General features: G+C 44.4%; 1 protein-coding gene across 7 annotated transcripts in view; it reads right to left on the reverse strand.

Annotated features, from left to right (window-relative positions):
- Nucleotides 1-17,602, reverse strand: part of LOC106575556 (phospholipid-transporting ATPase IH) — a 64,679-nt gene that overhangs the window by 24,761 nt on the left and 22,316 nt on the right. For all 7 annotated transcript variants that reach the window (XM_045697799.1, XM_045697800.1, XM_045697798.1 and 4 more), the window contains exons 2-16: nucleotides 8,970-9,092; nucleotides 8,718-8,807; nucleotides 8,400-8,588; nucleotides 7,562-7,690; nucleotides 7,134-7,237; nucleotides 6,969-7,019; nucleotides 6,770-6,834; nucleotides 5,813-5,894; nucleotides 5,424-5,574; nucleotides 4,638-4,835; nucleotides 4,383-4,556; nucleotides 3,357-3,523; nucleotides 2,676-2,747; nucleotides 2,487-2,560; nucleotides 1,897-2,000 (exon numbers count right to left, since the gene is read on the reverse strand). In XM_045697799.1, coding sequence (XP_045553755.1) covers nucleotides 1,897-2,000; nucleotides 2,487-2,560; nucleotides 2,676-2,747; nucleotides 3,357-3,523; nucleotides 4,383-4,556; nucleotides 4,638-4,835; nucleotides 5,424-5,574; nucleotides 5,813-5,894; nucleotides 6,770-6,834; nucleotides 6,969-7,019; nucleotides 7,134-7,237; nucleotides 7,562-7,690; nucleotides 8,400-8,588; nucleotides 8,718-8,807; nucleotides 8,970-9,092 — 1,773 coding nt within the window. The remainder of the gene's footprint in view (nucleotides 1-1,896; nucleotides 2,001-2,486; nucleotides 2,561-2,675; nucleotides 2,748-3,356; nucleotides 3,524-4,382; nucleotides 4,557-4,637; nucleotides 4,836-5,423; nucleotides 5,575-5,812; nucleotides 5,895-6,769; nucleotides 6,835-6,968; nucleotides 7,020-7,133; nucleotides 7,238-7,561; nucleotides 7,691-8,399; nucleotides 8,589-8,717; nucleotides 8,808-8,969; nucleotides 9,093-17,602) is intronic.

The raw sequence follows: 17,602 nt of genomic DNA on the forward strand, positions 1-17,602 counted from the left end.
AGAGATTGGGCCAGAGCCACAGACACACAGGGATCAGTAGACTACCTCCACGTTGGCACCAAACTCTCAATAATGACCGTCAATCACCATCTCAGTTACATTCCATATACAGCGGTCTTGGAACTTTTGGTGGCCAACATCTTAAGTAAGGACACTACCACTAAAGGATACAAGAATCAGTTAGCATTTAGCAGGGTTTACCATACAGCCATATGACAATATACACCTCAAGCAAAGCAAAAATGAAAGTCAAAAATGTATTTGAGGTCAGAAACTCTGAAAGTCTGAGTTTGGAGCTACTTTAGGACAACGGCCTCTAGTGTCTGATAGTGGCTGTACAGTCATGGCCAAAAGTTTTGAGAATGACACAAATATTAATTTTCACAAAGTCTGCTGCCTCAGTTTGTATGATGGCAATTTGCATATACTCCAGAATGTTATGAAGAGTGATCAGATGAATTGCAAAGTTCCTCTTGCCATGCAAATGAACTGAATCCCAAAAAACAATTCCACTGCATTTCAGCCCTGCCACAAAAGGACCAGCTGACATCATGTCATTGATTCTCTCATTAACACGGGTGTGAGTGTTGACAAGGACAATGCTGGAGATCACTCTGTCATGCTGATGGAGTTTCAATAACAGACTGGAAGCTTCAAAAGGAGGGTGTTGCTTAGAATCATTGTTCTTCCTCTGTCATCCATGGTTACCTGCAAGAAAACACGTGCCATCATCATTGCTTTGGGTATTGTGTGTAAGATTGCACCTAAATCAACCATTTATCGGATCATCAAGAACTTCAAGGAGAGCGGTTCAATTGTTGTGAAGAAGGCTTCAGGGCGCCCAAGAAAGTCCAACAAGCGCCAGGACCGTCTCCTTAAGTTGATTCAGCTGCGGGATTGGGGCACCACCAGTACAGAGCTTGCTCAGGAATGGCAGCAGGCAGGTGTGAGTGCATCTGCACGCACAGTGAGGCGAAGACTTTTGGAGGATGGCCTGGTGTCAAGAAGGGCAGCAAAGAAGCCACTTCTCTCCAGGAAAAACATCAGGGACAGACTGATATTCTGCAAAAGGTACAGGGATTGGACTGCTGAGGACTGGGGTAAAGTCATTTTCTCTGATGAATCCCCTTTCCGATTGTTTGGGGCATCCGGAAAAAGCTTGTCCGGAGAAGACAAGGTGAGCGCTACCATCAGTCCTGCGTCATGCCAACAGTAAAGCATCCTGAGACCATTCACGTGTGGGGTTGCTTCTCAGCCAAGGGAGTGGGCTCACTCACAATTTTGCCTAAGAACACAGCCATGAATAAAGAATGGTACCAACACATCCTCCGAGAGCAACTTCTCCCAACCATCCAGGAACAGTTTGGTGATGTACAATGCCTTTTCCAGCATGATGGAGCACCTTGCCATAAGGCAAAAGTGATAACTAAGTGGCTCGGGGAACAAAACATCGATATTTTGGGTCCATAGCCAGGAAACTCCCCAGACCTTTAATCCCATTGAGAACTTGTGGTCAATCCTCAAGAGGCGGGTGGACAAACAAAAACCCACAAATTCTGACAAACTCCAAGCATTGATTATGCAAGAATGGGCTGCCATCAGTCAGGATGTGGCCCAGAAGTTAATTGACAGCATGCCAGGGCGGATTGCAGAGGTCTTGAAAAAGAAGGGTCAACACTGCAAATATTGACTCCGCATCAACTTCATGCAATTGTCAATAAAAGCCTTTGACACTTATGAAATGCTTGTAATTATACTTCAGTATTCCATAGTAACATTGACAAAAATATCTAAAGACACTGAAGCAGCAAACTTTGTGGAAATGAATATTTGTGTCATTCTCAAAACTTTTGGCCACGACTGTTTATGTGTGTGTGTGTGTGTGTGTGTCCTTACCACAGCGTTGTGCTCCACTCTGGCTTTGACCTGCTCCACCTTGCCAGAGATTACCCTGGGGAAGATGGAGGAGTCGGCCCCTTTACAGAACAGGTAGTACTCCCCTGTGGACACCCACACAGTTAAAACTGGTTCCTCATTAGCAGAGAGAAGCATCGTTAGTTTGCAGCAGTGTGTGGCAGACAACACTAGAGATGTTCCTCAGTGAGACTGACTCTACAGTCATTAGTATGCCTTCTGCCTGTTAACCTCCTAGCACACATATGGCCCTCTCTATTAGCACACACACACACACTTACAGAATAATGACTGGGTTGCCGTAGTAATGACTGCTTTCATCTATAAAAAGCACCAGCCACTCCCATACAGATACATCTAGTTTATATGTTCTAGTATTACAATGGTAGTAATTGTACTATAGTACAGTACCTCTAGTTTCTGTGTTCTAGTATCATAATGGTAGTAATTGTACTATAGTACAGTAACATCTAGTTTCTGTGTTCTAGTATTATAATGGTAGTAATTGTACTATAGTACAGTACCTCTAGTTTCTGTGTTCTAGTATTATAATGGTAGTAATTGTACAGTACCTGTGGTGGACCTGACGATAACACTCATTCTCCTTCTCACAGAGTCAAAGGTCAATACCTCGAGCAGCTCAAACCTGGATGCAAGATAGAGAAAGGGAGAAAGAGGTTGGGTTACTAACCACACACACACACACACAAAGATAAACTGATGCCCACAGGCCGTGGCTGGAGTAATGGACACACACTGACCTCTCGACCTCATCCTCCCTATTAAGAATCTCCATGTGACTGTCCTTCAGCCGCAGATAGGTGAAGCCAAGCCTGGGGGAAAGAGGAATGTACCATTACTGTCAGAATAGGGGAGCAGGTTAAACTGCAGTTAAATGTATGGCTATACAGTGCATTCGGGAAAGTATTCAGACCCCTTGACCTTTTCCATAGTTTGTTACGTTACGTTACATACAACCTTATTCTAAAATGGATTACATTTATGTAAATAAGGTATTTTTGTTTTTTATTTATATTTAAAAAAACTGTTTTCGCTTCGTCATTATGGGGTATTGTGTGTAGATTGACGAGGAAAAACTATTATTTAATCAATTTTAGAATAAGGCTGTAACATAACAAAATGTGGAAAAAGGGAAGGGGTCTGAATACTTTCCAAATACACTGTATATTATCTATCTATCTAGTTCATTTCAACTGCCTTTGTGTGTATGTGCATGAGTCAGTGAGTGATTTAGCGACAGTGAGTGAGTGAGTGAGTGAGTGAGTGAGTGAGTGAGTGAGTGAGTGAGTGAGTGATTGGGTGAGAGTGATTGAGTGAGTGATTGAGTGAGTGATTGAGTGAGTGATTGAGTGAGTGATTGAGTGAGTGATTGAGTGAGAGTGATTGAGTGAGAGTGATTGGGTGAGTGACAAGCCAGTCACCTCTTCATGCCCTCCACCAGGGCCACCTCGTCAGGAGAGGATGATATGTAGAAGGAGGTGGCCTTGTTCTGGTGGATACCCATCTTGATGCCATCCACTGTCTCCTCCTCCTTCACCTGTACCGTGTGGCACAGACACAACGCCCGGAAGAACAACTCCTCAGACTCCTGACAAGCCAAGCACAGAGAACACGTCACACACACACACGTATAAACACATAAATACAGGAAACATACACGTTTGAATACATCATTTGGATCCATAGTAAAACACAATCCATGTTTCCTGAAGGTCATGCTTCTTAGTCCTCGTACACACAGACACACAGAAGACAAAGGAATGGCACAGGCTGGTCACCGGAGTGAAGCGGCCCTCTAGTCCTGGCACACAGCAATGTGTGTGTGTGTGTGTGTGTGTGTGTGTGTGTGTGTGTGTGTGTGTGACACTGGATCCCTGGGTGGATGAATGTGTCATCCTTAGAGAATGTATCAGTGTCACTCTGAGTTTAGGGTTCACCCAGGACATCCAGGTAAAAGGTGTTAGTATCCAGCTGGTCTTCATAGGGTTAGGGTTCACCCAGGACATCCAGATAAAAGGTGTTAGTATCCAGCTGGTCTTCATAGGGTTAGGGTTCACCCAGGACATCCAGGTAAAAGCTGTTAGTATCCAGCTGGTCTTCATAGGGTTAGGGTTCACCCAGGACATCCAGATAAAAGGTGTTAGTATCCAGCTGGTCTTCATAGGGTTAGGGTTCACCCAGGACATCCAGATAAAAGGTGTTAGTATCCAGCTGGTCTTCATAGGGTTAGGGTTCACCCAGGACATCCAGGTAAAAGCTGTTAGTATCCAGCTGGTCTTCATAGGGTTACGGTTCACCCAGGACATCCAGATAAAAGCTGTTAGTATCCAGCTGGTCTTCATTGGGGAATGAACAATATCTGACCCTGTATCAGTGGTTAGGGAGGGGTAACATTCCTGTACATAGTCGCACAGTACATCAAGTGACAGTGAGTCTCTCTGTCTCACCTTGCCCCCTGGTCCAGGTGAGGAGTCAATCATGTCCATGCTGGTTGCCCCTGGCATGACCTGTCCATTACAGATGGCATCAGGGACGTAAACATAGCCGTCCACACAGCACTCTATAAACTCCATGTTGTTCTCTGTCAGGGTGCCTGTCTTGTCTGTAAACACGTACTCCACCTGAAAACACAAACATTCAGGTAAGAGTGGTGAGTGTATGTGGTGTGTGTGTGTACTTTGTGTACTGTGTGTATAGCCTACCTGTCCCAGTTCTTCATTGAGGTCAGATGTGTTAACCTGAGCCCTCTCTCCCAGCTCCTCGTCAAACATGTCATCATCCCACATGATGAAGTAGGACCCCAGGAACTTCTGCATCTCCACGGTAACGTACATGGACACGGGGATGATGTAATTAAACAACACCATGAAGGCCAGGAAGTCTGTGAACGCCCGGATCAACTGGAGAGAGAGAAAGGATGGAGGTATGAGGAGGGAGAGGGGGGAGGAGGGACAGTCAGAGGTGACAGGGAGAGAGAGAGAGAGAGGGAGGTATGAGGAGGGAGAGGGGGAGGAGAGACAGTCAGAGGTGACAGGGAGAGAGAGAGGAGGGAGGGAGGTAGGAGGAGGGACAGTCAGAGGTGACAGGGAGAGAGAGAGAGGAGGTAGGGAGGTATGAGGAGGGAGAGGGAGGAGGAGGGACAGTCAGAGGTGACAGGGAGAGAGAGAGAGAGAGGGAGGTATGAGGAGGGAGAGGGGGAGGAGAGACAGTCAGAGGTGACAGGGAGAGAGAGAGGAGGGAGGGAGGTAGGAGGAGGGACAGTCAGAGGTGACAGGGAGAGAGAGAGAGGAGGTAGGGAGGTATGAGGAGGGAGAGGGAGGAGGAGGGACAGTCAGAGGTGACAGGGAGAGAGAGAGAGAGGGAGGTATGAGGAGGGAGAGGGGGAGGAGAGACAGTCAGAGGTGACAGGGAGAGAGAGAGAAAGGGAAAGTGAGAGGTGAAAAAAACATCAGCTATTGCATAAAAATTATTGTAGTTTTATAACCTACTATATGGCGTTGCCTCTCTGTGTCAGTCTTCTGGTTGTAGAAGGGCTCGTCTTTGTCCGGGTCAGCCTGCCACACATACTTCAGCACTGTGTTGATCAGAGCCTTGCTGATCAGGATGCACAGGTACACTATCAGATACGCATTCATTGACCTGGAGGGGGAGACAGAGAGGAGGGAGGAGACAGAGAGGAGGGGGGAGACAGAGAGGAGACAGAGAGGAGGGGGGAGACATAAGAATGCCTTCAGGAAGAGTGGATGGTCTGAACGGGTCTTTATGGGGAAACGGATATGATGCAATTAGATGGCAATCAATGTTAAGTGAACCTGTCTGGAAACATGGTAAACATGCATCATAAAGTGGAAAACACAACCAAGTTGGTGGGCCTTACTTCTCCACTGCAGAGCGTTTCTGGGACTTGGACTGGTAGTTGAGCGCCATCTTGGTCTCCATACCAGTGTAGATGGCAACAGCTAGGAGACACAAACCAGAGGGTCAACTTGGGGAGACATTTCACATCTGTGCAGATGAAGGAAAGAGACTAGGAAAGGGAATGACTTTGGAATATTGAGATGCAGCCCTGATGACAATAATATCAGTCAGATCTGACAAGTCAAATCTCTGTCAGTACTGAATACTATCATGGTGTCCTACAATGATCTGTGAAATCAACTCCCATCACACTCGTCTGATTTCATAATAAGACTTGGCTTGCAGTCATGTCATCTCATGCAGTGTACTGACTGCATTCCTGCTTGACAGTTTGTAATATTCTCACTCATCCAGGTCTGTACAGGCCTCAGCAGCTGGTCTCATTATACAAGCCACAATGTGAACACAGGAAAGTAATGATTTGGAGTGGAACCTCTAAACATTCCAAACCCATTATATGAATGAAAACTAGGAATCTATTTTACATTCTATTAGTGATGTCATTACAAGGTCACCCAGTGTGGTGTCTTTAGATTCTATTAGTGATGTCATTACAAGGTCACCCAGTGTAGTGTCTTTACATTCTATTAGTGATGTCATCACAAGGTCACCCAGTGTGGTGTCTTTAGATTCTATTAGTGATGTCATTACAAGGTCACCCAGTGTAGTGTCTTTACATTCTATTAGTGATGTCATTACAAGGTCACCCAGTGTGGTGTCTTTACATTCTATTAGTGATGTCATTACAAGGTCACCCAGTGTGGTGTCTTTACATTCTATTAGTGATGTCATTACAAGGTCACCCAGTGTAGTGTCTTTACATTCTATTAGTGATGTCATTACAAGGTCACCCAGTGTGGTGTCTTTACATTCTATTAGTGATGTCATCACAAGGTCACCCAGTGTAGTGTCTTACCATATATGTGCTGTGTGTTTTTCAGTGTCGCCCCTCTGAGAAGTAGGTTCTCAGATCCCAAAGGCCTGAAGCAAACACAGAATACACTTCTCTGTCAGAATACACATCTCTGTCAGAATACACTTTTTTTCCTTTTTTGTGCAAACACACGAGCAATGACTTCCTGAATTTGGAGTCAATTTCCTGGGTATGGATTTACCTCGCGATGGGCTCGTTTCTGTCCGAATAAATATTGATTCGGCCCACGAATCTGTCCAAGGAGAGAGGGAATGCAGGTGTGAGTTGGTGTGCTTTGCTTTGTTTTTCTCTATACAACCAGTACTGATTGTCTGGATGCAGTGTTGTGTGCAGTGTTGTCACTCACTTGTAGAGGTCTGGTTGTGGTTGTTCACATTCAATAGAAGCCTGTAGAGTATCGAAATCCTCCTCTGTGTTGAAGGCCTTAGTGTCCTGCACAGCATAGTAGGTCTTTGTGGAGGGATAGAGGGATGGAGAGAGTCACAGCGAGATCAGGAACACAGCGAGCCAAGATGCATCTCACACACTACGCCTCTAATGAAACAGAATACAGTACAAACTCTCTCTCCATTTCGCGCCATCTCTCTATATCCCTCACATACACACTCACCGCTCTCTCTCTCTCTCACTCACTCTTTCCTCTCTGTCCCCTGTCTCCAATGCTCCCTCTCTTTCACTCTTCTGTTCTCCCTCTCAACTCTATCCCATTCTTTCTTTATCTCTGCCTGAGCCACCTCTCCCTCCTCCACTCTCTCAGTCAGAGTGTAGTGTTACCTTGTGACTGGACTCCCCGTCCAGACTGGCTGTAGTGACAAAACAGGTCCCGTCCTCCCTACTGGTGGAGAGAAGGATGAGGTCACAGGGGAACGTCTCATCTTCCTTGATCAGCACCACATCACCCACCTGGGAGAGAGGGAGGGAAGGAAGGAAGGTATGAAGGAAGGGTGAATGGGTGGGTTGGAAGGTAGAGCGTGAGAGAGATGTCTTTAGCTCAATAGGATAACACAGTCTTGAGTTGTCTAAAGCAGTGGTTCCCAAACTGTGGGTTGGACCCATTTGTGGGTTACTGGGGGTCCAGGTTGGTTACGGGATGACATTTGTTGTGCACTGCAAAACATTGTACTTAAAAAAAATTGGAAATGTAAACAACTAAAACCAAATAGAAAGTGTGTAGAAAAGATAATGGACCAATATATCTTTTTTATAATAGTCTAGAATCTTTGAGAACTTACAATCAACAAAATAAAACAAAACTAGACAATGAGGCCCCCATAGATTGGGTTACAATGTTTTGAGCATAAGAACACAGCATTAGCCATGTTAAGATATGCAGGAAATGTGCTTAAAAACTGCACAATCTTCTCTCAGCTCCATGACAAAATGTGTAGAATTGCAGGAAATTAGCTTTAATTTGAAAAATGTTCTCTCTGCTGCCAAAATGATATTTTGTACTTATTCTTTGGTCTGTTTATGTTTTTTCTCTGCTCAACCCTTATGGTGGGTCGCGACTCAAAATACATATTCATTTGTGGGTCATGAAAGTTTGCCAACCTCTGATCTAAAGAACCCAGGTTTGATCCCTGGTCAGTTTCAGTTGTAGGATGATACGTACCCTCAGCTTACGACTCTGTTTCCTGATCACCTTCCCATGCTGCACCTCGTGCACAGGACACTGGTTAATAGCATTGTCTGCTTTGTGCCTGAGCCAGTCCTCATAGCCCTGTTTGATGGCCGTGACAGTGATGACAAAGAAGAGAGGTAGTCCGCTGGTGATGGGACTGGTGGGAGTGTCAATTATCAACTGAAGAGGGCGAGAGAGAAAGAGAGAATGATCTATTGTCATCTGAAACTTCTGCGTTTGCCAGATTTATATTTCTTGCCAACTAAGCCTTAAATTGACTCAAATTGAATCTATCAGTCAAGATCTGACCTGGACAAGAAATATGATGAGGAAGTAGAAATTGGCAATTCTTCTAAACTGCTCAAACAAATTCTTCGGAACAAAATTCCAGAAGGTGTACTGTTGAAAGGGAAGCAACAGCAAATGGTTATAACATGGTTGTAATGTGGTTGTAACATGGTTATAACATGGTTGTAATGTGGTTGTAACATGGTTATAATGTGGTTGTAACATGGTTAGAACGTGGTTGTAATGTGGTTGTAGCGTGGTTGTGGTTCTCACCTTGGAGGAGATGATGCGGTTGTCGGGGTACCTCTGGGGAATGTAGGCCTCCGGTCCCGGCGGGGGCTCCTTGTTTCCGATGTACACCGTCCTGGTGTCCACCCAGTTCTCCTCTCCAGCACACTGCACAGAGGTCAAGACGTCAAAGGTCAATGCCAGGTCAGCACACAGGTCAGGTCAGATCATGACAGGACAAATCAGGGCAGGACAGGACAGGACAAGACACAGGGGCAACAAATGTAGCCTCATTGCCTGGCTGGGGGCCTGACTGGCTGGTTGTCAGCAGTCGTTTCCTGCTCCAGCCAACATGTCTTTGTCTCACCAAACCTGGTTAGTGTTGTAGAATGCAGAGACAGTCTGGCAGACACAATAGCATTACAGTCGTAAACAGTATAAATGACTGTGTTGAGTGTATTAAACTGGTGACCTAACAAACACAACAGACCTCCAGTAACAGTGAGTAAGTGCTCCGAGTCATGTAGCCGGGTGGGGAATGATAAATGAGTGTCGGCTATAAGCCTTCCACCTTACAATAACTCTCCCATTCAACACACGCCTATATACAAACACACACCACCATAGGAAGGTCAACCCACTGATTTCCCACCTGTCTTGAATAGTCAAATAGAATAGAATCTGATCAAACAGAATCAAATATAAAAGAAGAGGGAAATCAAATATAATATAATCTTAAAGTAATTTCCTTACTCGCTGAGCCTTCAGTAACTAAACGGGTTGCATCCAGTAGAGTGCTACATGTGTTCCCATGTCTGTTTATCACCAGTGAGCTAGCTCAAGAAGCTGGACAAGCCCAGACAGAGAGACACTGAGGGGATTTGATTAATCCCCCGGGCATGCCCCAAGTGAACCGGGTTAGCATTGACTGCATTCCATTTAGAACTGGGCTGCCTCCTGGGTGTGAGCCGGGAGCCCCGTTCTGGGCGTTCTAACGCCAACTTTCTAGCCTGTATGTTTATTGCCAATCAGAGCGTTTATATAATGCTATACTTTCCTTAGAATACCTCCTTTGTCTGAATATAGTGTATGTCCTGAGTCCCATAAATATTGGTCATGTCCTTTGTTTGGTTAGCATGTTATACTTTGTATGTCTCCTTAGTTCTGGCACTTTGTCTTGTATGTGAATGTGTTGTATCCATGTCCCCTTTGTATTCCCTCCAGACCAAAACCTTACCTACCGGCCTTTCAAGACATTGTCTTCATCTATCATTCCTGTATTCTTACAAATGCACCATAGTGGCAATATCACTCCTCAACCTAGCCTACGATACAGTCAACCTAGCCTAAGATACAGTATGACCTAGCATAAGATTTTTTTTTTAAACATTTTTAGTCATTTAGCAGACGCTCTTATCCAGAGCGACTTACAGTAGTGAATGCATACATTTCATTTTTTTTTTTCCTCCGTACTGGTCCCCCGTGGGAATCGAACCCACAACCCTGGCGTTGCAAACACCATGCTCTACCAACTGAGCCACACGATACAGTCCGCCCTAGCCTAAGATACAGGTCGACCTAGCCTAAGATACAGGTCGACCTAGCCTAAGATACAGTTCGACCTAGCCTAAGATACAGTTCGACCTAGCCTAAGATATAGGTCGACCTAGACTAAGATACAGGTCGACCTAGCCTAAGATACAGTTCGACCTGGTTCTTTCTATAGACACACTCACTGGAGCCAGACAGAGGCTGCAGGGAATGATCTAATCAAAACCTGAATGGTTGCTGCTCTGCATACCTAATCAATCAAACCTCAGCTATTAAAAAGGTCAGAGCGGCCAGTGTGGTTTTTCAGTATGACCTGTAAGACAAGCAAATGTGTTCAGCCATCCAGGCTCTGGTAAGCTGTGGTTCATAAGAGGCCAGTGTGAGGTGATGAGTGTGGTTTCCTAGTATGGCCGGTGAAACTGCGCTCAGAATGCCCCTACCGCACCACGGGTCCACACATCCATCCCATTAGACAGGGATTACAATGAGCCAGCATGTGTAGCATTAGCATCTTTAGCTAGCGGTTATGTAAGTGGGACGAGTACAGGCTAACATCCCTTTAGATATTATTTTTACCCACAGAGGGCACTGTGGTATATCGGCCAAGCAGATTAAACATCCGTTAGTTCTTGGAAATTAATTAGTCCTTTGTAGTTCAGTTGGCAGAGCATCGTGTTTGTAACACCAGGATAGTGGGTTTGATTCCCGGGACCACCCATACATAGAAATGCCTGCACGCATGACTGGAAGTCACTTTGGATCAAAGTGTCTGCTAAATGGCACAGGGACAATCAGGCTTACAGTTTCATCATACAGTATCGTTATTGCATCACAATGTACTGTAACAAAACGTAACTTTTTTACTTATCTTGTCCTGGGCAGTGTATGTCTCTTATAAAACGTTCAGCCCTAGTGCCCTACATGATTTCATTCATAGAACCAGATTTTAATTCAATAAAAGTTTCATTTTTTTGGAGAAAATAAGAATCAATCAGAAGTCAACACGTTAGCTTGTGTTTAGCTAGTGTCTAACGCGCTAGCAGAATACCAGAGATTCTGTATTAAAGTGAATTACTCACTTTTCTCATCCCTGAATAAGTTCAACCTGTTACCTTGGTTGGCTGCTGAGCACAAGCCTGTGTCTCACAGAGGAATGTAGCCTAAAGACCACACACACACACACACACACACAAAACACCTGAGAGCCTACGAGTCATCAGACAAGATCCTTCTCTTTTTCATTCTCTCTCTACTCTTTCTCTCTCTCCCCTTTCTCTCTTTCCCTCGCTCACTATTCTCTCTCCTCCCTCTCTCTCTATTCTCTCTGTAATAAAGTGGCTAGTAGCCCCATGCTGTAGGCTCTATAACAGCTGGTGAGGGGCCTTGTGTCCACTGAGCCTCTCTAAGCAGACCTCCCACTCTACTCTACACCATAGTATTACTATACTACAGCTGTCTCTACACCATAGTATTACTATACTACAGCTGTCTCTACACCATAGTATTACTATACTACAGCTGTCTCCACACCATAGTATTACTATACTACAGCTGTCTCCATACCATAGTATTACTATACTACAGCTGTCTCCATACCATAGTATTACTATACTACAGCTGTCAACAATGCTCTCTTTACTAGAGTGGCTTATTGCCTCTGCGTCAGTTTGTTGCTGTTGGCAACTCATTGTGATTGGTTTGTTGTTTGATATGAGTTAGTATCTTCTCCTGAGTAAAGATAGCATGGATGTTATAACATTCACAAGATGAATAGTGACCTCCCCTTGCCCACACACACACACACACACACACACACACACACACACACACACGCAGTATAAAAAAAGAGGTGATGGCAATCCCTGTCCGGGGAATAGGATTGTTTTTCCCTAGCAACGTGCCCTAGTCTCCAGCCGTGTCTCGCGGGGTTAAGTGACTGAGCACTCCAAGTCTCCAGCCGTGTCTCACAGGGTTAGGTCACTGAGCACTCCTAGTTTCCAGCTGTGTCTCGCGGGGTTAAGTCACTGAGCACTTCTAGTTTCCAGCCATGCCTCGCAGGGTTAAGTCACCGAGCACTCCTAGTCTCCTAGACTACTCTGGTCACCCCCACTAGTACTCAGCTATTTTGAGCTCACCTGTTTTATACACACCTCAGACAGGACAGGAGGAGACTCCACCTCTGGATCATTGAGCCTAAGGAGGTTTGAATTGGTCTTATCTGACCTGAAACAGGCCATCCAAAGGTGCATCTCAGTAGTCTATAGCAACACCCTCTTCTAGTCTCCTTACCCTTTGGCTGGTGATTCTGGGGGTGCATCTCAATAGTCTATAGTGACACCCTCTTCTAGTCTCCTTACCCTTTGACTGGTGATTCTGGGGGTGCATCTCAATAGTCTATAGTGGCAAAGTCTTCTAGTATCCTCATGATACTGGTTCACCAATCAAAGAGTTAAGAGTGGAGAAGAGGATACCACTATAGACTATTGAGATGCAGCCGCAGCTGGCCTGTTTCAGTGATCTGAGCAGCAGAAGAGATGAGAGAAGACATAGCATGAGGGAGAGAGGAGCAGCCTTCTGTTCTGTGTGTATCAGCAGCAGACTGGGAACAGCTGGGACCTCTTCTCCCCAGATAAGAGCTGGTCCGCTCTCTCTCACAGTCAGCCCACACTTGCTTTCTCTTTCCTTTTCACAATCCCTGCATTTATCTTGCTCACTCAGCTCACCCTCAGACATACACCACTCCCTCTCTCAGATGAGTCACGAGAGAAAGAGCGGGTGTGAGAGTGTGAGAGTGAGAGAGAAAGAGAGCGTGTTTATTGTTCAGGAGCAGAGGAGGCAGCTTCTACCATGAACACTGTATTGTCCTCTGCCTGACAGAGTAAAGGGAGTCACCCTCAAGCAGAGAAACAACGGGTACAGACTGCAGCCATTGAGTCATCCACACAACGACAACCAAATGAACCTATTGACTTTATGGATGCTAAAGATATATTCTAAAAAACAACCCTCTTCCAAAACAGATTCTATCCCGGCCTTTAAAATATATCCTCTAAGAAATAGCACATCAAAGGACACAAACTCATGTTCCTGTTAGAACGTGAGGCGGGGCAACGTTAATGAGGGTACAAGCCCATGCATAAATACTGCACATCCTCCCTGCCTGATGAGAACCAGTAAACACCGAGGTAACATGACAGGATAAGTGAAAATAAGAGTTCCTCTACATTGTTTTCACCCATCCAGTAAGGTGTGGGATCTGTGATTAGACTACTAAGTGGGGGAGAAGGGAAGAGTGCCTTAAGTATTGGTACAGGACCACTATCTCATGTACATGGCGTATCATCATGGCATGTCTGCTGATAGTGCACAGTCTGTTCTGGTGCTCTCATGGAGGAGAGAAGAGGAGGAGGAGAGCACATATAGATAGACTGGTTAGCTTGAGTCTGGAGATGCTGACAACACTCTCTTCTCGCCCACTCCTCTCCATCTACCTCCTGTCCTCTTCTCCCACACATCTCCTCTCAATCTACCTCCTGCCCTCTTCTCCCACACATCTCCTCTCCATCTACCTCCTGCCCTCTTCTCCCACACATCTCCTCTCCATCTACCTCCTGCCCTCTTCTCGCCCACTCCTCTCCGTCTGCCTCCTGCCCTCTTCTCCCACACATCTCCTGTCTACCTCCTGCCCTCTTCTCCCACACATCTCTCTCCCTCTCTCTCCCTCTCTACCTCCTGCCCTCTTCTCGCCCACTCCCCTCCTCTCTGTCTGCCTCTTGCCCTCTTCTCCCACACATCTCTCTCTCTCTCCATCTGCCCCTGACCTCTTCTCCCACACATCTCTCTCACCCCATCTGCTTCCTCCCAGCTGGCACTTTTGGTTCCTTGGAAGTTGTGGGAACAAAGCCATAAGTTTCCTGACGGTTAAAACTTTTTTTTTTTTTTATACCATTCTGAGAACAGAAGTGAAACCTTTGCCTCTTCTGGGAACATACAATTTTAGGTTGCAGGGAGGTTCTGAGAACATTTATCTATGGTTCCCTGAAAGTTTTCCTGGGAGGTTTTATTAACGATCTGAGAATGGAAATTCTAGGTTATTTTAAGGCAATTAAATAACATTCTAAGAACATGTTTCAATAAGACTTTCAATAACACTGCTAGCTTAGTTTAATGGTTCTGAACTCCCAGCATAGACAGGACACATGGAAATTCATGTGCTTAGGCATTAATCATGCAAACACATTAATTTTTTATTGTGGCATGGCGTTAGTGAGATTCAAACCTATGATCTTCTGCTTTCTATCCATGGAATTAGTTCACTGCGCCACCAGGATGCAGCTAGCATGCCATGTGTTTTTTTACTCATACAAAGCTGTTCCTTTTAGACTATTCAAACCTTATTTCAAAGGAAACACGCAATCATTAAAATCACTTAACTTGTTATGGATAGGGGGCAGTATTTTCACGGCTGGATAAAAAAACGTACCCGATTTAATCTGATTATTACTCCTGCCCAGAAACTAGAATATGCATATAATTATTAGCTTTGGATAGAAAACACTCCAAAGTTTCTACAACTGTTTGAATGGTGTCTGTGAGTATAACAGAACTCATATGGCAGGCAAAAACCTGAGAAGATTCCAAACAGGAAGCGCCCTCTCTGACCATTTCTTGGCCTTCTTTGTCATCTCTATCCAAAACAGGGGATCTCTGCTGTAACGTGACATTTTCTAACGCTCCCATAGGCTCTCAGAAGGCGCCAGAACGTTGAATGATGACTTTGCAGGCCATGGCTGAAAAACAGTAGCGCATTTGGTAAGTGGTCGATCTGAGAACAATGAGACTGGTGCGAAAACAACGACTCCCGGTCGGAATATTATCGCTTTTTTACGAGAAAAATCGCATAAAAATTGATTTTAAACAGCGTTTGACATGCTTCGAAGTACGGTAATGGAATATTTTGAATTTTTTTGTCACGAAACGCACCCGTCACCCTTCGTTACCCTTCGGATAGTGTCTTGAACGCACAACAAAATGCCACTATTTGGATATAACTATGGATTATTTGGAACCAAACCAACATTTTTTATTGAAGTAGAAGTCCTGGGAGTGCATTCTGACGAAGAACAGCAAAGGTAATCCAATTTTTCTTATAGTAAATCTGAGTTTGGTGAGTACCAAACTTGGTGGGTGTCAAAATAGCTAGCCCATGATGGCGAGCTATCTACTCAGAATATTGCAAAATGTGCTTTCACCAAAAAGCTATTTTAAAATCGGACACCGCGATTGCATAAAGGAGTTCTGTATCTATAATTCTTAAAATAATTGTTATGTTTTTTGTGAACGTTTATCGTGAGTAATTTAGTAAATTCACCGGAAGTGTTCGGTGGGAATGCTAGTTCTGAACGTCACATGCGAATGTAAAAAGCTGTTTTTTGATATAAATATGAACTTGATTGAACAAAACATGCATGTATTGTATAACATAATGTCCTAGGAGTGTCATCTGATGAAGATCATCAAAGGTTAGTGCTGCATTTAGCTGTGGTTTTGTTTTTTGTGACATTATATGCTAGCTTGAAAATTGGGTGTCTGATTATTTCTGGCTGGGTACTCTGCTGACATAATCTAATGTTTTGCTTTCGCTGTAAAGCCTTTTTGAAATCGGACAGTGTGGTTAGATAAAGGAGAGTCTTGTCTTTAAAATGGTGTAAAATAGTCATATGTTTGAAAAATTGAAGTTTTCGGATTTTCGAGGAGTTTGTATTTCGCGCCACGCCCATCATTGGATATTGGAGCAGGTGTTCCGCTAGCGGAACGTCTAGATGTAAGAGGTTTTTAAGATAGAGGACATATTCAAATAGTTCTGTTGACACTGAGAACGGAATGTAAATGTTTTTAAATAACATTCCTACAACGTTCTTTGAACGTTACTAATGTTTTCTTTATTTTTATGGAATTGTTTCTTAAAATTCTGAGAACATGACTTTTAATACAACCATGAGGAAACCTGGAGAAAACATTATGTTGAAGTACTGAAATTCCCATAGAGGAACGTTACTTCTTAATATTCTCTGAACAATATGAGAACATTACTTTTAATAGAATCACGAGGAAACATTATGGGAATGTTTAATGCAAAATAACCATAGGACAACCACGCTCTCACCAAGCTCTAAGAAACGTATGGTTCTCAGAACGTTATGTGCTAGCTGGGCTTCCTCTATTCAAAAGAAGACAACACTGTTGCTACAGTACAGAACCTCTCAGTCCAACTAAGGAGCATGGAATGAGGAACAAACTGGATTCATAAAACATATCTAGTCATGAGGGCAGTTGGGGTCTAGGATAGTTGGGGGTCTAAGACAGTTGGGGGTTTAAGAGAGTTGGGGGTCTTGCTTACTGAAACATAAAGTGGGAGAGGAATACAGATTCAGTAACCATTGATACTTGTAATTCCATATATGGTCATCCCCAACCAGAGGTCATTCTGGTTAGCAGAGTAATTCAAGTGGTATAATGCTATGCAAATAAAATGCTGAAAGAGGTCAGTCTGACTCTGCAGTCAGAGAGATCAAATCAATGACTGTTGTGGGCTTCCTCACCGACTATACTATAGTCCAATGTTTCCCATCTCCAGTACCCCCAACAGTACACATTTGTATTGGAGCCCCAGACATGCAGACCTTATTCAACTTATCAACAGGCCCTTAAAGAATTGAATCAGGTGTGCTTGTCTGGGGCAACAATACAAATGTGTACTGTTGGGGGTACTGGAGATGGGAAACATTGGACTATAGTAAAAATGTATGTTGTTGGGGGTACTAGAGGACTGGAGTTGGGAATCACTGGACTAGATGATCTCTGGTGAGTAAGTCCACAACAATCACTGATTAGATCTCTGACTGCAGCATCAGCCTGACCTTTTTCAGCATTCCATTTGGAACTTAAGCACTGCATGCCATTATACCACTGGCCTAGTATAGTCTCTTCAGCGGGTTTTAATCAAGCCCTCTCCTCATGTTCTAACACACTCCTCAGTTCTCCACACTAGGCCCGGTGACCCGCTAGTGACCTCTTCTGATCCCTCCATTTGCCTGTTCATGGTCTGCTCAGTATACAATATGTCC

The sequence above is a fragment of the Salmo salar genome, chromosome ssa16 (genome assembly GCF_905237065.1).
Source record: "Salmo salar chromosome ssa16, Ssal_v3.1, whole genome shotgun sequence".
Taxonomy (NCBI): domain Eukaryota; kingdom Metazoa; phylum Chordata; class Actinopteri; order Salmoniformes; family Salmonidae; genus Salmo; species Salmo salar.